This window comes from Porites lutea, chromosome 2, assembly GCF_958299795.1.
Source record: "Porites lutea chromosome 2, jaPorLute2.1, whole genome shotgun sequence".
NCBI lineage: Eukaryota > Metazoa > Cnidaria > Anthozoa > Scleractinia > Poritidae > Porites > Porites lutea.
Genome location: NC_133202.1, coordinates 2,901,645 through 2,924,939, shown reverse-complemented (window position 1 = coordinate 2,924,939; position 23,295 = coordinate 2,901,645). Strand labels below are relative to the sequence as shown.

Sequence of the window (23,295 nt, the reverse complement as noted above, 5' to 3'; positions counted from 1 at the left end):
TGGCGTCACGAAAAGCCGTCCGTTACAGTGTGAACAGCAATGGTCCAAGGCGGCACAAGTTGTTCACACACATCGAACATGGTGCCGGCGCGGTTTGCTGAGAGGGTTTGGTGCACTAAATTCCAGTCCTCACTTCTGCGGTATATTTACTTCCGTCTCAGTGGGTTCCAGTCCTCGCTCCTACTTATTCACATTCGCGACCGGACGAATAGATGTTCACACTGCGCCAAAGTATGGCGCAAAACACATTCGATATGTAACGCTCCACTTTCAAGATCGGCTCGGCGCAGCTTCACTCAGTCACAGAAATCGTGCCGCCAAGACCGTTTTGTGTGTAAACGGAAACCTTTTCCGGTATGATTTTTGTGCTGGCGCGAAAGCTATCCAGTATAGAGTGACATAGTCAGCCTAACTTTCTCCTCCTTACGAGCATACTTACATATCTCACATCTTTTCCCGCTGTATCCCGGAGGACACGTGCAACTTTCAGGCTGAGTACATTCTCCTTTGTGTAAACAGTAGTTGTTACAGATAGCTGAAGTAACAAACAAAAGAACAACATCAGGGAAGACTAAAGGGAGATTATGTCCTAAATACTCTTGTTCTTTGGTCATCGTAGTTTGATAAGAAATAACACGCAAACTGCGGTAATAAACAGAAGAAAAATACGCATAGTGGGAAAAATATAATAAGTTGACGTTTTGTATGTTACAACATACATCTTTAGAAGTAACAGTTAACGGAAGTACCAATAAAATTCAAACGTAAGATAGGTAACTAATTAATAGGAAAGGAACAATAAAAGTGACGGTAAAATTTGCATGACATGCAAACCAAAAACAGGGAGTACTTTAAAGCATTTGAACTAGCGTCTTATTTCATTCGCTGGCACACAGATCGGCAGTTATGCTGATCCGCCTTCCCAGCACAGCCAACAGCTCCCACATGTGTTGTGTGGAGCTTTCGCTTAATGGCATTCTATTTGCACTCGCCTAGTATCGGGAAACGTCAGCACTTACCAGTTTCACATAATGAACCCGTGTAACCTCTTGGACACGTGCAGTTGTTGATTACGGGGTCTGGGCATGTACCCCCATTAAAACAGGTCGATGAACAAACAGCTGGAAAAGATGAAATACAAAATGAAGATAACATGAAAATTGAGCGTACTGAAGACTGTGCAAAGGCTCTCGTATGTCTACTTCTATTTTAACTACGTCTTCAATTTTTGCGAAGCTTTACGAAGGTTCTAAACTGCAGGTTCTCTCTTTTTGCATCAAGTAGGTTTCGTAAACGGAGAAGGCCACAAATATTAGAACGTTACTGTAACCCTTTGACCACAAAATTTCTCCAAACTGATTTCCATACATTTCTTTGAGGAATTTGTGGAGAGAATTTGATAAAAGATCAGAGCATTTTCTCTTAGGTGATTATTCTCTTGATTCTCATTACCTTTACTCTTGGTTATGTATTGATATCGTTAGGAGAAAATTGTTATTGATCACTCTTGGGACATAAAAGGTTAATATTGGAACAACGTTGCAACCAGTAAAAACAATATTGCAGCAATGTTGCAATGCTGTGTTGCGCTGCGAATCGTCTCGTGTAACATCACCTTAAAGGGTTAAGGAATGACAACAAGTTAAACAAGTTACCGTTTTCACAGTGTTCTCCCTCGTAATTCAAAGGACAGAAGCATTGCCCGTGAACGCAGATCCCACCATGCTGGCATGGATTAGTACAGTCGTCTACGGCACAGAAAAAGAACGTTACAATTGGTCAGAAACGTTAGAAACGATTGCACTGACGCTTCCAGACACTGCTTTTTTGGAATACAGATAAATCGCAAATAAATTCAAGAAATATAATGTTACTTGGCACCGTAAAATTTAGAATTTCACGAAACGTTCCCAGTTAAGCAAGTCCAATCACGTGACAAATTTTACAACAAGAAAAAGATCGGAAGTTCGATGCCGAGGTATTTCTTGAGGAAAGCGCGTAGCATTAGATTTCCATGGCCTCCTTTAAAATTGTTCTAAAACAATTGTCTTCCTTTGCGATAACTATCACGTTCTTTAAACTGAGAACTCCAACTGATCACTTCCATTCATTTAACAAAGACGCGAACGAAAGGAAGATTTTTTAAGAAATACTAAAAAATACTAAGTAATGCTACTCGTACCAGACTGGCTTGATGTAGGGAGAGATTTCACAGGCTCGTCATGGAATCCATTAGAAGAGAGGGATAGTTCCTTTTGAGCAAGAAGTCCTTCTTTGGTGTCTATCCAGTCGTGGACTGGAAAATTGAATGTGCGTCGTTTCATGTCCTTAATTGAAATCTAAAGAGAAAGAAGAAGTACTTCTTTAGAAGAGCATGAAAGTCAAACCCATTCTTAGTGGTGGGCAAATTTTATATGTGTGTGAATACATCGTTTTCGCGCTCATAAGTTCTTGAACGAGTCAAGAAAGGTTACTGCTATTGTATAGGCATAATACTTTAATACCTACAAACAAACAAAAATCTCGCGTGAAATACAAACGTTACTTCTCTCTGCATACATTACTCTTGCCTGTACACAGACGTTGTTTTCTTTCTCTTTTGGAAAATCGGCGAGCGCGCAAGACATCCCCTTGCACTTGAAGTCAATAAATACCCCCCAGTTTTCAGGCGCGCGCTCGACGATCTCTAAAGAGAAATTACCGGGTCTGCGAACAGGCTAACATTACTCATATACGCATTCGTATACGTAATTATAGCACGCGATCGCTAATGGGACATATACTGACGCACATTTGCCCAGTTTTTTGTCGTGCGCATACATCACCTCGTCCAAGAACCATTTCTTTGATTCCTGTCCAGAATTGTACATCTCTAGAAACACGTTAGTGACCAGTCCAATATCAGAAGCGGCCACTCTGAATGAGTCAAGCCTAGAAAAATGAGGCAACCGTCAGATACATATAGAGGCCTAACAAGCGAGAGATTACAGCTCTGCAAAAGAATGACACGGATGCAATAATTTCCAAAGGAGGCTTTTAGCAATGAGAGCGAACAACCAACACTCTGATTCAGTCGACTTAGTTAAGGAAAAAACCAAAACCTTCCTTATCCGGAATCAGGATTTTCGTACTTAATTTACGAAAAAGGAAAAAGCTCTCCTGCCCAAAGAACGAACGACAGAGGTAACCAGAGAGAGGGCTTGAACTAGAGGTCAATTCACGAAAACGTTTGTATTAACATAATAAAAGTTTTATTGAATAAATCCGAATGGCTACAAGCATTACTTACTGTCCAGCCTTGAAATGACGAACGCCAGAAGGAAGATCAGAAGTAAGCGCCACCTTGTCCGTTGATCCCCGGTCACCGGTAAGACGCACAAATACTTTGCCGTCTGTACCTCCGCCGTACACAGCTCCCGTCTTGGTTGAAACTGTATAGTAGTATGCTGAAAGAAATATGCTCATTTTATTTAGTCTGAGCAAATGGTAAAACTATGATAATCTAAGACTCCTTCTCAGTCTTGGGAAACGCTATCAATTGATAATAACAGCTTTACTTAACAGCAACAAGGAAGGGCGGCGGATTTTATTTCATGTCAAAATCCAAGTACCTTTGAAATTGCTAACAAAGCCACTGACATCGTTCGCAGGCAAGCCATATCGTTCAAAATATAAAATCAGCCCATTTGTACCCTGAATTTTAGCTGTGTCTTCATATCAAGCTTGATTTGTAATGGTGAAATAATCAAAGAAGGTGTCGAGGAGACGAAATTTGGTTGCCGGGACAGATTGCAAATATATTGACGCTGAATTTATCGCCGAAACAAAGTGGCCCATGTTTTGGGTCGAAGCATCAGTATGCACAAGTAGCTTTGTCCTCACATTTTGTCGCTACAAAACATCGCGGCCTACTGTGTACCAAACTTCGAACACAAAATTGGGGGATAGATGCAAACTGGAATTCAACATCTCCTACTTTTTACTTTACACTTACGTGGATTTGTGATAGTGACAGGTACTATCTTGTCAGCGTCCAAATCAGGTTTGATGTTTAATATCGGCAAATCATTCAGCAAGAGAGATCTCTCAAACGGTTTGGAAAGGGCCACAAAATTCGCTGGCTCCATCTTGAACTTCGAGAACTTCAATGAGAGAGATTTACCGGAAGGAATGGCGTTTGACTTTTTGGTGCCTGGAATAAAAATCTCGGCATCTTTGCCAGCGTTGTTTGTGAACTTGATGTAGAAGTAGTACACCGTTTCGTTCAATGTCGATTCCCGACCTATTGACAAATTATAGAAGGTACTTCAGTCTTTGGTATTGAGAAGCTATCGCTTCGGCTGCAGCAGGTCGACAGATAGCAGCCTTCAGATGCAACGATAAACAGCTAACCAGGTGTTATGGAGTAGTTCAAAATTCCTAAAATGTACCTCAACAGAACCCTTGCTCATTCCTGTTTCTTTGATATGGTCTTTCTCACGAAGTTATGCATGGTTACAGGATGCACAATAACTTCTTTAATGATACTTACACAAAGTCGGTTGGGAGATTAGGAAAATAAAGCAGAGGGAACTACAATACTCATCAAATTTCTTTGAAAAACTGGATAGAAACTGAGGATTTTTCATGTCACGTTTTCTCAACCAATTTATCTAACTTTACCCCATGTGTCCTTCTTTTCTCCTTCCTCAATGTTGAGATTCGCGTTTATTTGCCAATGGGTTATACATGAATCAACATTGGGAAGGGCGTAACGTAACAAATGTTTTAAAAAATGTGTCACTTGAATTTCCTCGGTGGACTGAAACGGGTAATTTCATAATATTTCATGACATCTGCTAGTGAAAGAACGTAAAGGATCGAGAACTACCAAAGAAGTGTCAGCATTGATTGCTCCCTTCTTCCCCAGTACATCACTGATCAGGACACAAACCTGCACCAAAGCATGATTTCTTTGAGTCGTCCCAGGTCATCTCATCTGGACACACCATGGTGTGCGGCTCGCCTTTGTGGCAGTGAATGTAGCTGGTTTTGTCTGTAGCATCTTTAAACAGACCTTCTGGTTGAAGACAACGGACTGAAAATCAGAAAGTATAACGCAGAAGTAAGATTTCTCAGATTACGCAAAGGATAAAAAGGCATTGAGACACTGACAATTATCCGCTGAAGAAAGAACAGCTCAGTGGGGCCTCGGAAATTAGGGAAAGGGGAGCATTTATGGGAAGCTGAGGAGCAAGGGTGCTACAGTGGTGAGGGCACTCGCCTCCCACAAATGTGGCCCCGGTACAAATCTCGGCGTCGACGCCGTATGTGGGTAGCCTTTGTTGTTGTTTCTCTAAAGAAACAAATAGTTCAGTTTTGAATTAAAAATTACCGTTGATTACAAACATTAACGACAGAATCATACAGGTTTAGCCTCGACGTGAAGTAAAATATTCACAAATTCCTGCAAGTAAATAAGACCCTGTTTACATGGAGTGGGAGACCCCGGGCTAGTGGGGTAGGTTTCTTTTGTTTTGTGTCCCCCAGAGCGTGAAACAAAAGAAACCAACCCCACTAGACCGGGGTCCCCCACTCCATGTAAACAGGCCCTAAGTGTTTGACATTTGAAAATAAACAAAAGACACAGTAATAAACAGGTCTTCTCCTCATTGGAATTTGTGAATATATATTTTTCAGATGGAGGTAAAGCCTGTAAAAAATGCGTCTTCACTTCTTGTATTCAGCGATCATAGCGAACTGGCAACTGGACTATTCAGGAACAAATACTTACATGCTGCAGTAATGGTGACAAGTTTAATGTCATCCTTATTAGGACTGGGTACTACTGTCACAGAACCTTGCTGGCCATTCATAAGAAGCTTGTCTGACGAAGACCACGGATTATCAACTTTAAAACTTATTGGGATGTCATTTTGTTGACCTTTCTCTTCAAAATTGAGATCCAACGTCATGTGAGCTTGCACAGTGTATCCCTCATTCTTGTTTTGTCCTTTGCTAGGAATGACTTTAACTTGAGTGCCGGCCTTGTTGTCAAAGCGAACTTTCACGAAACGGGTCGATGAGGAAGAATCAACTGTAGGAGAAAGGAGGCGGTTGCAGTTTTACTTTTTTAGCTTATTAGAAATGCTTTTGTCTGACTTTACAACTAATAATACCAAAACGCGCACATTGAGCCTCTCTTTAAGACATAAAGACGAAGGAGAACGTGTTTTGAAATTGGAAGTGCTTTACATGGAGACTCAGATCCCTTACTACTGCTGACCAGCATAAAAAGCGAAAACCCTACGCTAAAAAAGAAGCTGTTGTAAAGATGAAACTATAAAGCATGAGTAAAAGACAGAAAGCTTGACCACCTACACAAATTCGCATTAGAATTTGGCATAAAGTATAACTGTGTGTAGCTGATACTGAAAGTTACCACCCAATAGAAAAATGTTCGAAAGCTAGCGTTTGTAAGTTGTAAGATATTTTAGAACGGCATTGGTTCAGTTTTGTCCAGAAATGAGATCCATGCTCTGTACTGTGGAAATCAAGAGGCTTCCCATAGCCCTAATTCTTTCCTTAACGCAGCAAATTTTGTCTCACATGAAACCACATGGAAAGTACAAATCATTGTGTGTAATATTTAGTACCCATGGTCCAAGTTATATTCATTCCTGAAAATTAAGTGTATCACTTGGAATTCCGAGTATTATGAGCACATTAATTAACGCCAAGGAACGAAAGAAAGAAAATAGAAATCAAGTCTAACCATTGCTGGAAAAGTACAGGAAGACGTCCTTTGCGCTCTCTTTCGGCACCTCTGCCTCAAAGAACACTAGGGAAGAAGCGACCATCCTGGTGTAACCGTAAGGCGTTCCTGCTGCATTACGTCCCAAGATGAGCCTTGTGTATGTGTCCTTATCATGGTCCCCTTCTTGAGGCATGTAGCCTCGCGCACGCGCAATTTCTGTACCGTTAATATACAAGGCCAGGCCATTTTCTCGTGCCCAAGTTACCATCACGTACTGCCAGTCGTTGAGCGTGAAGTCTGATTCAACCTGTTACAGAAAATAAATACCATGCTTATAAGCGTATTGGGATTGACCAAAATAGAGTAGGGGAGTAATTGCTGTAAATTTTGACTATCTTGCCTATATACAAATGGTGGGGTGCACACAGATGGATTGACAACGGCCGCTACATTACGAGTAAGATGTTGATGTCTGTTGAACGAACTCATACCGGTATATCAACTATAAAAAGCGTTATCGTCTAGTGAATGGCATTCTTTGTCGTCCTGTTAAATTGATTTCTTCAACAGCGGGCAATCACATTGGTTACTTAGAGGTTACATATGAAACATTTCTTTGCGTTCACTCTCTAAGCGGTCACCTCCGCAAAGTGTATGATGTCAGAGGATAACAATGCACTGTTATCTGCGAATCGTTGACCGACGACCGCCACTGCACGTGTATCTATCCACATCATAGCTTTGCAAGGCTTCATAGAGCAAAACACGTTATCATTGATCCCTCGGGAAATCATTTCAGTGATTATATTCAAAAGACTCTACTCACCCGCCAAACTTCATCAGGAACCGAGACGACCGCATAAAGTTTACTGTCTTTTATGAAAAGTGTGAAGCCACGAGACTCTCTACTTGAACCACCACTGTCCACGATGTAATGAGGCTCATCCTTGTAATTCTTAGCAGCGTCGTCCAGCTTGAATCTGAGCCCAAATGTCAGTCCAGCGGTACACTTGTCAGGGTTACTCAGGCATTCACCTGAAATCCAACAAAAAAGTGGTTAAACAGGTTTGCAGGTGTACGAGTTTTAACACAAAAGTAAATACAATCCGGCAAAGTTCTCTGCAACGCCATTATCGGGTAATAGTGAGCTTACGCAACAGGAAGGCAGAATGAAGAGGACGGCAAGCGTTTATGTGACAGACGAGACAAGGCTATTACTTGCGTGTGTTGTCGTGATTTTCGCTTAATATTACTGGGCTCTATTTCTTTACAAAAACATCTGTTTAAAGGAAGGTGAAGCTATTTCCAAAATAATCATTGTCACGCTTGTCACACAAGGTTTGCCTTTATCTTACCTTTGCTGTCCTCTTGTGTAAGTTCACCAAGAAGATTGGACAGACCAGCGTTTTTTGTCGGAATTGCTCGGATTAGCTGTAAAAATGCCAGGTAAATCTTTGTATTTCCAGTGGCATTTCTATCCTTCTGTTCTTCAGAAATTTGGAGAATCAAACTCACTTTACGGAATGGTTTTCGGGATCAAAATTTCCTCATATTTTCATAACATTTACGACGTCGCGGAGAGCCTAAAGATAACGTTCCATGGTTGACTTTTCATAAAATTTGGCTAGAAATACAATTTTCCTAGACTCCTTCCTTACCTTGAGAAAAAACATATTTTCCAGACATTCGCAAACCGTGGCAACCCCTAAAGTATACGTATAAGTATTTTAAGTCTGTACGAAAGTATTTAATGTCCAAACCTTCAAAGTTTCCCAAATCCAACCACGAGTCATTGCCGTTTAACAGCAACCCTCCTTCCAAAGGTACTACGGCCCCGTGGGCCTCTGGGTTAGGATCGTCACCAACTAAATGACCATTCTCCACCTTGCGAAGTGACCACATTTTCTTGTAACGTAACTTCGGAGCTATTGAATGAAAAAAATATATATTGGTTTTAGTTGCCTTGTGAGAAGCCCTATTACAAGCTACAGATAGTTATTATCATTGCGCACAATCCTAATCTCCAGGTTGATTTTACGCATGCGCGGCCCATATGTAACCAGCATCCGTTTGTGCAGCGTTGGAGCATAACGTTTTGATCTTCGATCTTTTTTTTTTTTAACTTTTCAAACTTTTACTAAATACTCCACAGCGTTACAATACTAACGTTACATGGCATTGCATGATATTACTTTACAACACATTACAAATACATTTAACGGTAAAGTAACTATACAAAAAAATGAAAAATACGTTCTAAGTACACACGTCACTACGGTACAGAGTCCAAAGGCAGAGCCCACTTCTTGATCTTCGATCGACCTGGCCTGCACTCCCTTAGCCTGCGAGCAAGCTCTGCATTTGATATGGCGAGGGAAGCGATCGGTGAGAAAACGAGCGAGCGGGCGCACTCGCGACTCCATTCACGTGCTACTCTCGCGTGACTTCTCGCAACTTTCCCAAATGGAGAGTTTGCTCGAAGGCCAGCACTCCCTAACCTTTGGTTAGTTCTAGTTAGAGTGGAAAGTGTTACCATTGAACGAGATCTGGACGATTATTCAATCGAGTTATCCGGGCGGCGGTTAGAAGCCAAATTTCATCTTCTTGCGCGCTGTAAAAAGCAAATCTTTCATACAGTATTATTCCGGAAAGCCCGTAGAGCAAGGCTAACAAGATGTTCGTATTTACATCAATATCGGAACTTACGAGAAACCGTGACAATCAGCATTTTACAAGGCTTGCGTCCATCTCTGGGCGTGACCGGGTACGCTTTGTCAAAATCATTAATCCTAAGAGGCGTTTTGGTTTCCTTGTCCTCAGCAATGAAGTTCACGGGCTTAATGGGAGCGCCGTCGGTAGACATAGACATCAATGTCACCTCCAGGGTGGAGTCGGGCGAGATTTCAAACCCTTTGGGGTTCCCCTTGTCTGGTCTGAGAAGGACTGTCCGTCCAACTTCGTTTGTGACGCATAGGGAAGCGTAGTAGATTTTGGCAGACACTGCGGAGGATAAAGAGAGCCAAGAGAGAAATTGTCAGGAATATGTAGGGCGAAGTTGTCCTCTTTTTCACCGACCGTTTAAGGTGATTCCATAGTAAAAGAACGTAACATAGATTTTAGCTAAAACTTGGTACACTGATGTAACAAGTCAAGAAGATGATAAAAAAGTAATAAAAAGTGGGGGTCACCGTGCTCGTTTTGACGTCACAATGCTGACAAATACGGCTATTTAGGACCCTTTTACAAAAATCGCGGGCAGCGCAAAACTAGACAAAAAGGAGAGATTTTTTCGATGATGCATGTGACATCACACAGAATTTGACTTTTATATATTGTTTATCCACTTACGTACCAGAAAAATGCCCTTTAATGCCCTTGTTTTTACTTCACGCTCCAAAGTAGAATTAAATTGGACGCGCGCTTTTCGACCCGTGATGGCTCAATCCGTACAATTTAGTAAAATTGCCAAAAAACTGAACATAGATTTGTGCCAATTTTTTTCTCATCGAAAGGAAGCACTGTCCTTATTAAAATCATGAAATAAAAAATGGGGGTCACCGTACTCGTTTTTGCGGTAGAGCTGCAGAAAGTGCGCACCAAACGCATTTTCTCCGATTTTTGAGAGAGGACTGGGGCGAGTTTCAAAATAGAATGTATGTGAAAAGGGGAAGAAAGTATTAAAAAGTCCGTTTTTACAGAATTTACATCGAGATATCACATTTAGGACACAATGTGATAAAGAAAGTGTTTAAATGAAAATCAAAGTGAATAAGCACAAGTTAAACATCCACTATCGAGGTTCTCCGAGAGGAGGTCGAACTCAGCAACACGCGTACTGCTTACGTTATGCAAATTCGCAACACATTGAGTCTCACCTCGGCAAGAAACAACAGCAAGCAAAAATTCCAACAGCGTTTCTCTTCAGTCAACTTCATTTTAATAATATTACTTCACATGCTCTTTTTTACGGTGGCCATCTTGTTATGCGCAGTAAGAGATGCGCAGTGCAAAACTAGGGAATCACCTTAAGACAGTTACAAAGAGGGCTTACCATTTACACAAACCAGTCGGGTAGGAATCTTATTCATAAACATAAAACTATGAAATTTGACATGGTGGGAGAATGGCTGGGAACAAGTTCGTCTAAATGTGCTGAAAAGCCTAAAAAGATTTTTAAAAAAATTGCATCGCCACAAATCACAGCCGATAAATTATTTTCTGAACCCTGCCTGACGGTCCTAACAGAATAGCGCGAACCATTTGATTTTCTAACCGGAATTTCCGGTTTTCCCATGTACACGGTAGGTACCCAATTAAACATTCACCACTTACTTCTCCCGTCATGTAAGACAACAAATTAAAACTTACGGCCACTCCAAAAGAAGATATAAGCAGCATTAACATCGTCTTGTGACAACCGACCACCAAAGGTCGTAAAAGATGCCATATCAAACTTTCCAGGGTGGAAAGGTCCGTTATTTCCCACCTCTCGACCAATCACAAAGTTATTCTTGTTTGGATTGACTGTGGTGGTAAGCACTGGTGTCCCTGTGATATCGTGCGCTCGTAGCTGTGCATCATAGTACATTTTCATACCCTCGTGTTTATTCCACGTTGCCATCACGTACAACCATTTGTTCAAAATAACGGGACTTTCAACCTGAAGGTGGAAAAATGAGGGCCAAACAATGTCATTTTCTCTGCCAACACAGTAAAATCCCGCAAAGAAGAACCTGGATGTTAAGAACCTGTTAGGCTAAAATTTGCCGGTTAAGCCCCCTCTATATACAAACCCGTTTAGCGTAAAATTTGAAAGAGGTTCCTATTTTCTAAAATATATGAAAAAATTCTGTATACTTGGGCAAATAAGATACAGACTCAACATTCAGAATCCCCTTTGGAAACATAGCTGCCCAACTGTAACGTAAATGCCAATGTTTAAAATCAAATAAAATTGTTATTAATACAATTACAAATGAAATACTGTATAAAAACTCTATGAGCAAGAATTACCAGTATTGACTCTTCAATAATATATATTTCAGAAAATAAGAACCTAATTAAGAATCTTAATAGCCTAAACTTGTGCTAACTGCCATTCATATAAGAACCTGTTTAGGCTAACTTGGAATCCAGGTTCTTAGTCGCGGGGTTTTACTGTATGCGTCATCATGAAATACAGTTGAACCGTTTCAACAATAGCTCCCCCACCCCTTCAAGAGGCCCGCTGTAAAGAGGTAACCGTTATGGGGAGAGGTTGGAAGCTGTTGGGTAGGGACCAGAGGTTACACTTACGTGGAACCACTATAATTAAACATAGCATAGGGTAGGTTCCAGACGAATGGTTGGCAAAATTCTTGAGAAAGTTTCTGCAAAATCTGAAAAACTGTAGAGTTAAGACGCGCCAACTATTCACAGGAATCTAACTCGAATGAGATTGTCTCGCTGAATTGTGCTCATTTTTCAGAAATTTTAGCCCCCCCCCCCCCCCCCCCCACCACATAATAGCATCAGAAAACAACCAATTAAAAAAACAACCGTTCTTTCATATCCATTCTCCATACCTTCCACTCCCTATCAGCAGTTCTCAGCACGGTAACCAGTTTATCTTGCTTCGTGTACAATGAAAATCCGCGCATGCCTTTGTCGTGTGCACCGGTGTCCACAATGTATCGCGGTGTCGTTTCCTCCTCTAGCTTCTCAAACTTAAGCTTTGTGCCGAAAGAGAGCCCATCTGAGCACTTCTCCGTGTTAATAACGCAGTCATCAGGAGCGATTTGAGCAACGGCATGGGTGTCTTGTGCATCGAAAGCCAAACCTCCGTCTATTAAAGTCATTTCTCCGTGAGACGTCAAGTCCGGATTCCCTGGGATTTCTTGGGAATGTGGATGGCGGGCGTGGAATATAATACTGCTGTCGGAAAGTTTGTCGACTGGTGGGGGATGATCGCCTGGTATACGGCTGTCTTTTACAGACAACATTGACCAAGAGTGAACTGGCTTGATCACAGGAGCTGAGAGAAAAACATGGTGCACAACTTTGTCAAGATATATTCGTGACTTATGATTGGTTTAATGTTATTATTTTATCGCATAACTGAAGATGACGTGACGATTATCAGGGGAAGAGTTTTTTCAAAATCTAAATTAAACATGTTAATGCTGGCACGAATCAAGATCACCGACAAGATCACGTGATCTACAATAGGCAGCCAAATCTGTTGTCTCTTGTCACAGTTTATTTGCTGAAACAGCATGTCATAAAAAGTTGTAGACATAACCACTTCCTTTGAAGATGCAAAGTCTTAATATTCCACTTCAAACCCCATTTAGAAAGTTGATTTTTCAAAAAATAATGTTTAATGAGTGTTTTAAAAACGAAAAAAATGAGATAATCCGAAGCTAAGGACTAAAAGACTAATGAACGGATCAAGGAGGAAGTTTTTTAAGGTGATCATTTAACTCGAAGTTTGTGTAGGATCGCATCTAAAAACAGTTAACTAAAATCGCGTTTTAAACTTGACAAAACATTCTAGCTCGTACATCGAACAGTACGTTATACATGCTGTCCGGTTCTTCGCTTAAAGAATACAATGTTCAGATCCTTATGAAGCCATAGGAAAAGCTTTAAAAGGTGCAAAAACGAGCGTGTTTTAAGGCGGGTACGTGGAAATGAACAACCCGTTTATACAGATCCGGACAAATTTTTGAACGACAAAAAATGCATGGATCCGCCTTTCGTTTCACGAGACCCACGGAATCATGACCTGATCGGACGTACGGTTCTACTTTACGCGGACTAGTGTAAACACGTTCAAGTTTTTGCACAGATTGCGCGGTGAAAGCCTAGAGCCCATTTAAGCGCCTTTGATAAAAAAAAAAGCCATTCCAATGCTGCACCGGGAAAAATTTCTATGATTTGTGTAAATAGTACTGTAACAGAATTTGCACTGTGCAGTGTAAACGGGTCGCACCGATGAAAAATTCGTCCGTTTAAAAATCCAAACGTCCAAATCAGTTGCATCACTGGTCCTACTCACCAGGCGCAGTAATAGTCATGTTGATTTCTTCATCCGGGAACTCCCCAGGTTTGATTGACACCTTCCTGACGTCACCATTAATCTCAAGGTCATTCAAGGTTTTCAGGTCCTTGGCGTCAAAAGTAACAGGAGGAGGCATCCCACTTGTTTTGGGGAATATCATAGAGACTTTCAGGAACGCGTTTTCCGGGACGACGTAGCCACCCTTGCGGCCTCTGGATGGTTCAACCCTGACTGGACGGCCTACCTTGTTATGTAGAAGCAATGTTATATAGCGTTCCTCCGGTCCCAAAGGCCCATCTAAAGTAAACAGTGAAGAGAAAACGCTGTTAGCAAATAAGCAGGCTCTCTTTGGGCGTGGTCTCTTTGCCGTCCACCTAAAAAATTGGTTCAAATAACCATTCTTAATGACATCTTCAGCATCATCGTTATCATCAACATCATCGTCATCATCACCGTCATCTTCTTCGTCGACGTCAATACCATCACCATCGCCACGCCATCTTCATCATCCTCCTCCTCCCCATCATCATCATTATCATCAACAACAACAACAACAACAACAACGATAACAACATCTCCATCACAAAAAACCATCATAATCGTCGTTAACACCGCCTTTTCATTGTCATCACCATCATTCTTTTTCATCATCGTTGCCGTCATCATTATCATCACCACATTCACATTAGTCATCATTATCAAAATCATCGTCGTGGTTATCAGTATATTCATGTACAGTCAAAGTTCTCGAAATTGGCCACCGCGGGAATTCATAAAATTGTTAGCACCTAGAGCGACGAGGCTTGGTGGAGCAATAAGCTTTACACTTTGCCGCTTCAACCTTTTTCTTAACAATCGGCTTAAGAGATTTAATCTTTTTTACTTATTTAATAACTCAACTATACCGTAAGTTAAAGAAACAGTCGAAAACTTACTTAGTGGGGATATCACAACGTCGACCACCTTTTCCTTGAATTTTCCCGGCTTAACGATAATACTCTTACGGTTGTTAATCATCATCGCAGAGTGCGAGTCTGGATCAAAAGCCTTCAAGATGAGGGGCTCCGAACTCTGGAACTCCCGTGTGATCTTCATTATCGAGCCAGTGTTAATGTGGAAGCCCTGATCTAATCCCTTGTAGCTTGGGGCGATGACAGACTTTTTGCCTGCTCGGTTCTTAACTTTCAAGGTTACATAGAAAAGAGATGGCTTTCCTCTGATACGTTGTCTAGGAGAAGGAACGCTAGATTTCTTCTTCTCAGAAACTGAAATGATAACATGACAAATAAGTGACTTGAGGTAAAGTCTCGAAGGAAACAACTCTACTGCTTAGATAAAACTCCGTTGCAAGGGGCCACTTGCGAGGATCATTCCTCGCGCAGGATGTCTGCTTGTGATAGTTTTGACTCTTATGTATTTAACCCTAGGCCGCAGTATCGAGGTGAATGGCTGGGTTTGCAGCCTCTACAATTTACTAGGCCCGGTTTAGGTTTACCCCGCATTCCTTAAGGTGGTATCTTCGCAGGGACGAATGTTATACTATACTATTTAGAAAACAAGCAGGGACCCATTTTCTCGTGGTACCACGCCTTTGCTCCTTGGACCTTCTTCTCACGACCACAGGGTTAACTACTTACTTTGTGTACCAATCACGAGCTCCACTGGTTTGTCTTTGGTCGTCTGTGGAGTACAAGGATATTCCATCTTGCCATTAAGAGTCAACGGTTTGCCGTTTTCATCCAGTGCGACGAGCGTGATGGGTTGTGCAGACATGGTTCCCTTGGTGATGGACATTATGTATCTATTTTTTACCGTCCATCCCTTGGCAGGGTTGTGGTCGCTACTCTTGATTACTGCGTTGCGGCCGGCCAAGTTCTTGAACTTAAGAGCGACGTAATACTGTTGTCCTCCTGCAAAACAACAACAATAATGAACAAACACCGTACACGGAGAATCTCAGGAATAAGTGTGACATTGCTAAACACCGAGTTCCTCGTTTCAAAATAGACACGACAACTTTTTATACTACATAGCCGCCTTAGTCAGGCTGCATACGCACTACAGCTGTAAGTCTTGTGTTGACAAGATAAACCAATAATGAATGTTAGGATTAAGAGTGGGAGCATTTAGGATTGAATGCTATGAGTTCGTGGAGTCAAGGCTAAGGAAAAATACGCATTTTGCGCTACAAGCCTGTGTTTTTTTACGTAGATTCATTTTCAAAATTAACAACTCAGTATAAAAGAGCTCAGCTTTGACAAGGGCATCAGCACCAAGACTGTTGTAAAGAACACAATGGTGTTTAGACAAAAGTGTACTATTTTAGCCCAACGGTTCATGCGCTAAGCTTAGGTTTGGCAAAAATACTGCTTTAGCATGTGCGCGAGGCACCACACTTGTCGATGGGAAACTTAAACAATGACGACGGCGACGTGAACGAGAACGGCATAAAAGCAATAGGTCTAGGTTGGCAAAAAAACAATACTGCACGTGCAGCAGGCTTTTTTGTATATTTCTTTGTCGTCACCGTACGACCACGATGTGAAAATGCGTAATTTCACCTTTTTTGGAGGCCGTGAACAAAAGGCAACGACTTTCTTCGCCTATTTCTGAACTTTGATACAATCTTTTAGAATTCAACTCCAGAAAAAAAAATTCCCAAGATTTGACGAATTGAACGAGGTGGAATAATCGCGATAAAGTTTGAAGCAGCGCGACTTCACTTTTTAAGTGACGTTTTCGTAGCCGTCGCCGTCGCCGTCGCCGTCGCCGTTGTTGTTGCTTAAACACCCTGACGACAAGCATAGATTTCAAGCAGAAATTTTTATGAAGAACAGCATTAAAAAAGTGATTACGAACCCGATGGCTTCCCTGGAGCAAATATCTCCACAGTTACAGGTACTCCTTTGACTTCAGTGGGAACGCACTCAACCGTATCCTTCCCGTTGATCTTCATAATTTCCTGCGTAGAAGGATCCATGGCTTTAAAGGTGATTGGAGAGTTTCCCTTGGTCGGTTTGGTAAAGCTCATCATGAAACCCTTCTTAACTTGGAATCCCTGCGGGGGATTGTTATCACTTGGTATAATGACGATGTTTTTACCGGACTTGTTCAAAATCTTCAGTGATACGTAGTAGGTTCCAACCGCGGATCCACCTACAAGAAATTATTACATTATCTTTTGCTGAGTTCTGGCTAGTCTAGGTAACTGTAGATATTGATAACTGCCTATAAACAATGCACAATAGAAAAGAAGTTGTCACGCTGCCGACAAAGTTCTGATCATGCGCAGTTTAATTAATTCTTGTCTTTGGGGCCAGTAATCCTAGAAACGTTTAATCTAAAATAAATATGGAATCAATAGTGTTTTACGGACGAATCTCAGTTATTCGCTCACCCTTGTCCAATAATTTCTTATCATCAGCTATGTCTATTAATTTTAATAATAATAATAATAATAATAATATAATAATGATAATTTAGAATTTATATTGCGCAGTTTCCATGACGTGATAAACAACTGCGCATTACAAAATACATGGAATAAAAATAACTAAATGATAAATAAGAATTACGTCATTGGTTGAGTATAATACTTAAAAAAAACTTAACTAAGAATAAAAAGCTTTACTAAAAGGTACGTCTTTAAACGGTTTGCTAAAAAGTAAATAAAATTACATAGTTGTGTTAAAAAGATGCGTCTTCAAAAAATTTTTTCAAGGTGTCCACAGATTTGGCCATTCTAATTTCCAGAGGTAAATCGTTCCAGAGTTTAGGCGCCGAAGCAACGAAGTACATTCCTATCTGTATAAGGCGGCCACCCTTGCGGAATACTCAACACGGGTTGACCAGTAATTATCCGATACAAGACAAAATAACATCAAAGAGCTTTCTATCTCTCCTTCAGCCAAATAATCACGGAAATTAACTTCCGATCACTGCGAACCATTACCCAAGACTTTGGTCAGTGATCCTTAAAAGGATGGTGACTGCTTACAAAATTGCCTTTAAAATTAACACTATTTTACCTCCTCCGCCTTGGATTTTCTCCTTGGAAATGACAACGACAAAGGAACCCTTGCTTGTCAACTCAGGTGAAACAGTGAGTTCCTTTTGATTGTTCATCAGCAGAAGAAGACCGCCCGCCTTAGCGGTGAAGGTCAATGGCTGTCCGGCAAAGACGTCTTTTCGGATTTCCGTGGTGTATTTTTTAGGGATCTGTTAAGCAACAAAACAAATATTACGTTGATGTCTGGAGTAGACTTACGGGCTGAATCTCCACAAAAAATGCCTCACAAAGATAAGGATAATTTTATTACTAAAACGATTTTAATACACTTTTATTGCTTAAGTTTAGTTAGCTTAAATGCACGACCCCATAAGCGGCAACGCTTTAATCACCATCGTGTTGAAATAAAAGTTATTGTATCGTATTGCACTGTATTGTTCTGATTGCTGAGCCTTTTTCACCGATCTTAGCATTCATGTGGAAAACAATATTTACCTGCATGCCGTTGGCGGGTTTATCATCGCTGGACATGAGCTGTACATCCTTGTCATAAGTGTTCTTTACTCTGAGTTTGATTACACTGGGCACCCAGGAAGGCATACCTTAAAGAAACACAACAGTAGCTAGTTCAACAACAACCTGAATTGTGATAACGATAATGACGATGATAAAATAATTCATAAATACTCAGTGCCAGTACATTCACTAGCACAGAATTCACTAGCCCGATAGCAGCTTCGTATCAAACAAATATCTCTGCCAAAGCATCAAACGTTACAAACAACAAAAAATGAACTTTGAAAAACTGTTAGGCCAACAAGTTTTTAAAAAACTACAACAGCAATCCGTTTTAATTTTCTTCAGGTTTTGTACATCAGTGCCTTCTTTTGCATTAATTTGCTGTGTTATTTATACCTTCTTTCAATGTTTTGATCGGTTATTTTAATGTTTCACTCAATTTGGTGCCAGCTCTCGCAGTTTGAATTTTGATAAACTTCTTGACACAGCTCCTTTAAAGAGAGGGGAAACTGGAGTACCTGGAGAAGAACCTCTTGGAGCAAGGACGAGAGAACCGACAACAAACTCAAACCACATAAGGCGACAGACGCCTCCAGGATTAGCTGGTGCAACATTGACTATTTTCCAATTCCCCATAATACACTCTGTCTGCCCCCCAAATTTTGCATAACTTATTGTCTTAAAATGCTCTTGGGAAAATGCAATACTCCCAGGAGCATTTAAAAACAATGGTTTATGCAAAATTTGGGGGGCAGACAGAGTGTATTATGGGGAATTGGAAAATAGAGAATATACCGAGTGAATAGCAAGTCTCAAGTTACGTCACATAGAACACAACAATGATCCCTGGCCTTTACACAATAACACAGTAAACTTCACACAATATAACGACACAATAGTGCATATATTGACTGGGTATATCGAGCATCATCCCTAGGATTCGAACCCAGGTAACAATTATGTGGTACTTACCGCTTCTGAAGAAGAAAGTGTAGACATTGGACATCATAGACGGAGTCAAAAATGTGTTGAACGTGGAGAAAGAACCTATGGAAAATTTAGCAAAGTGGCCAGCGCCTTGTACGTCACGTCCAAAGCACAGGTTCGGCTTGTTCGTGCTGAGCTCAAGATTGATTTCTTTTCCTTTATCATCAGACGCTACTTCTTTGCCATCCATGTAGAGCTTAAGGCCAAAATTGTTTCTCCAAGTCATGCCGGCGTAAACCCAGTCACCTGGTGATATCTTGGTCTCGACCTAACCGTCAAGAAGAAAATATTGTTATTGTCGTGAGTCTCATTGTGCGACTTTTTAAAACAAAACAAAGTAAAGCGCGCAATCTGCTCGGTCAAGTACCCGTTGACTATCTGTCCATCGGTGCACGCTGTCGAAGCATTCACCGTGCTCAAAGTTGTACGCTCAAAAGGAAGTTTCGCTCTCGCGGCGAGAAGAGTTGAACCTTGAACTTGAAAACTGTGAATACTGTGTTAGAGCTGAAGATTCTGCCAACATTATAGCTGTCAGGTGTTCTTTTCCAGTAAATAATACATAACGAATTGGTTCTTCGTCTACTAATTCCTGGTGAATTGGAACAGTTTCTTACGCTACGCGTAATCCACGAGTTAAAAAAGGAGTAAAGAAAGGCTAGGGGCCAATTCTGAGTTTTAGCGAGGTGTCCGTCTTATAGAGAGAGTTGTATTCTGAAATTAAAATCTTTAACATACCTTCCAAGCTCTGGTAGCGGTGGCCAGTTCAAAGAACAGACTGCCTTTCACAATGTACACAGACACCCCACGCGTCGACAAGCTGCGCGCGCCGCTGTCAAAAATGTATTTGGGCATGGCATACGCCATATCCGCTTGATCGAACTTGATTCTACAACCAATGGAAAAGCCGTTCACACACAAGCCTGGGTCTCTCAAACAATCGCTCCTTGGTAAATCAGCGGTGGCAAATGTACCAACACCGTCGAATATCATGCCTTTGTCTTGAATGAGACTAGTGCCGAACACGTTCAAGGGGGGAGTGCCAATTAACTTGTCATGCGTTTTGAAGATGAAGGACCAGGAGTGGAATGGACTCACTGGACTAGCTGTAGGGGTAAAGCAAACAGAAAGTTTCTAGGAACCGTGCTGACTTCATCAGTAGTCACTGGACAAAGTATAAAGTCTAGTCTTCTAAGAAACATGCAGAGTTCATGAGAAATCATTGGACTATCCGCGAGTGGATAAAATAGTGATTACAACCCAATAATTCAATACAATTAGCAGAGTCAACTGGAAATAACTAGCCTTGCTTAACATTAGGAAATCACGTATTACCTTAGCAAATGCCCGAATGAGCATTTCAAATTTTCAAAACAATTTGAACTCGATAATTGAACGAGGTAAATCAAAGATAAATGTCAGACCTGGAATGATGGCGACAGCTGGTATCCCCGATGAATCATCGTTGTTTACTCCTATAAATAATCAAAACCAGAAATACAACAATTAAAATTTAGCGCAAAAGTATAGTAAATGTGAAGATCACATGGAATAAGCGACCACTGCATGTCGAGTCAGTCCATAACTGCATTAAGATTTTAAAACCTGGGCGATCTCTGGAAAGGTACCGTAAATCCTCTATTAACCACCCCCCCCCCCCCCACCCGGGGAGGGCTTATTTATTTCAAACACATTTGAGGGGGGCATACTAGAGAGAGAGGGCTTATTTAATTAAGCGAAGATGGTGGTAACAGCTCTCCATAAAGAACTAGAATGAAAAGTGCAAAAGCTCAATACGGGAAGTTGGAGTTCATGCAGCCGAGGATCAAAAACAAATCCGACCTTCCAACTCCTGAATAAACCATCCCGGATCAGTCAAAATAAAGTTTTACAGTCGTGACTGATTTATACATACAGTCTATGATTTATTAATGAAGAATAATAAGGGAGAGGGGAGAGGGGGGTCTTTTTAACTTTCTTCCCTGAAAAAAAGGGGGGCTTAATAGAGGATTTACGGCACTCAGCTGAAGGCGTAAGACTAAATTTCGTGACATCTTGGAGTATGAAAGATGTGTGTATCTTAAGATAGTGTGCGTGACGTCTGCTATTGCATAATCACCTATTCCTGATGGAGGTGAAACCATTAAATATGATGCAAATTCAGGTAGCGAGCGTGACCACCGACTTTAAACATTCGTATTCATCTGCACCTCAATCACTTACCTGAAGGCATGAGGGTAACATCAGTGACATCGTCATGGGAATGCGATGGTTGAACTTTGAATTTTCCCATGTTGTTGAGGTAGATTCTAGCTTTAGTAGTGGCATCTAGAGCAGTAAAACTGACGGGTGAACTTGAAACCATCGTCTTTAAAATCATCAGGGATGATCCTGTCTTGACTGTCATACCGTTCGGTGCTTGATTGTCACTGGAAAAAAGCACGGCGTCCTGTCCAATGTTGTTGGTGACTTTCAGTATTACAAAGTATTTCTTGTCTTTTCCCTCAGATCCTAGAAAGCAAAATTCAGTTTGAATACATGTAAAAAATATCGGGAAGGACTCTCATGTTGTGCCGTTTTTTATGTTGCGCAAGAAGGTACTGGTCCCAGTTGTTCAAATGATGGATAGCGCTACCCGCCGGATAAATCGCTATCCAGTGGATAAGTATTAGGAAAAGCAATTGCGCTATACGTTGGATAGAGATTTAGAGCAACTGGGGCCTGGCGTTTTAGGAGGGAGAGACTGTAAATCAACTGCAAAGGTCTGCGTCAGGCTATTAAGCATGAGTACATGACTACTTTCATGTAGGACTTGTTATCTGCTCATTAGTAGTGGTACTCGTGTAAGTTAGTTAGATTTATTGAGCCTGTGGAAGGAGTCTCACTGTTTCACTATTCGAATCAAAGCTAACTAGGATTTGCCTTCTGCGGTACTGTTTCAACTGCACAAGGTAGCTTAACTTTTAAGTGTGGATTTCAAATCCTAAGTTGTAAGCGCTCAATTGCAAACTACTGAGTAGTACTTTCCAGTAGTACACAATTTCACTCGAGTGGGTAACAGAGTCATGCCCTGTTTTGGTTGTTTGGTTGTTTCGTACTTCTATAAGTGTAAGAATTAACAAAATATAGTATGCGGAAATTAAGACAGCCTACCTTGTCTCCAGAAGTAACTGTAAATACGAGAGATAGTCCATGGAGACAGAGCCCCTTTAAAAGTAGAAACAGAGGCCATTTGGAACCTTCCGTGGGAACCTTTATCCACGCTGCTACCAACAAAGAAGTTCTCGTCTTGCTGAAACGCTTCATGGTTTCCATTTGTTCCTTTTCTATCGCCGTCCACCAGCTCACCATCACAATAGACCATGAGCCCAGTCTTCCCGCTAAAATCTGCCATGACATAAAACCATCTGTTGGCGGAGATGGGAATGGAGGTCTGCAAAGGTGAAATTTAAGATGTTAATTTGACTAAGAAGGTAAGAGTGAAGGCCGGTACGTAGGGAAACGATAAGTAGGTAGGGTGAGTGAGAATTTAGGAAAGTAATTAGATAGGTAGATAGGTATGTATGTAGGTAGATAGGTAGGTACCGTAAAATTCCGAAAATAAGCCCCGGGGCTTATAGTTTTCAAAGGCCCTTTTTGGGGGGCTTATTTTTCGAGGGGCTTATATTCGGAGGGGCTTATGTACGGAGGGAAATTTGCGTTTCGTAATCGATTGGGCTAGCCTTATAGTTGGAAGTAAATTTACCGTTTTTGCATTCTTTACTTTGTATTTGAGGGCAATTTTCCAAGTACAAGCCCCCGGGGGGCTTATATTTGGAGGGGCGATTTAATGGAGGGTTTTTTGCATTACCGGTTTGGGGGGCTTATATTTGGAGGGGCTTATTTTCGGAATTTTACGATATGTGTGTAGGTAGATAGGTAGGTAGGTAAGAAGTAGGTAGCTCGGTAAATGGCCGGAGTTAAACGAGAACAACCCCAGCTAAAGGCTAGAGCGGGCTTTGAACC

At 41.2% G+C, this 23,295-nt stretch overlaps 1 protein-coding gene across 1 annotated transcript in view; it reads right to left on the bottom strand.

Annotated features, from left to right (window-relative positions):
• LOC140927412 (uncharacterized) overlaps window positions 1–23,295 on the bottom strand; it is a 72,197-nt gene that overhangs the window by 13,131 nt on the left and 35,771 nt on the right. The window contains exons 47-72 of the mRNA XM_073377055.1: window positions 22,444–22,723; window positions 21,514–21,801; window positions 20,715–20,765; window positions 20,029–20,396; window positions 19,279–19,561; window positions 18,283–18,389; window positions 17,807–17,996; window positions 16,638–16,934; window positions 15,416–15,688; window positions 14,714–15,043; window positions 13,776–14,075; window positions 12,301–12,749; window positions 11,105–11,396; window positions 9,443–9,736; window positions 8,497–8,661; window positions 7,563–7,771; window positions 6,755–7,043; window positions 5,774–6,076; window positions 4,934–5,077; window positions 3,995–4,282; window positions 3,290–3,446; window positions 2,826–2,931; window positions 2,183–2,339; window positions 1,656–1,748; window positions 1,020–1,121; window positions 440–535 (exon numbers count right to left, since the gene is read on the bottom strand). Coding sequence (XP_073233156.1) covers window positions 440–535; window positions 1,020–1,121; window positions 1,656–1,748; window positions 2,183–2,339; window positions 2,826–2,931; window positions 3,290–3,446; window positions 3,995–4,282; window positions 4,934–5,077; window positions 5,774–6,076; window positions 6,755–7,043; window positions 7,563–7,771; window positions 8,497–8,661; window positions 9,443–9,736; window positions 11,105–11,396; window positions 12,301–12,749; window positions 13,776–14,075; window positions 14,714–15,043; window positions 15,416–15,688; window positions 16,638–16,934; window positions 17,807–17,996; window positions 18,283–18,389; window positions 19,279–19,561; window positions 20,029–20,396; window positions 20,715–20,765; window positions 21,514–21,801; window positions 22,444–22,723 — 5,911 coding nt within the window. The remainder of the gene's footprint in view (window positions 1–439; window positions 536–1,019; window positions 1,122–1,655; window positions 1,749–2,182; window positions 2,340–2,825; window positions 2,932–3,289; window positions 3,447–3,994; window positions 4,283–4,933; window positions 5,078–5,773; window positions 6,077–6,754; window positions 7,044–7,562; window positions 7,772–8,496; window positions 8,662–9,442; window positions 9,737–11,104; window positions 11,397–12,300; window positions 12,750–13,775; window positions 14,076–14,713; window positions 15,044–15,415; window positions 15,689–16,637; window positions 16,935–17,806; window positions 17,997–18,282; window positions 18,390–19,278; window positions 19,562–20,028; window positions 20,397–20,714; window positions 20,766–21,513; window positions 21,802–22,443; window positions 22,724–23,295) is intronic.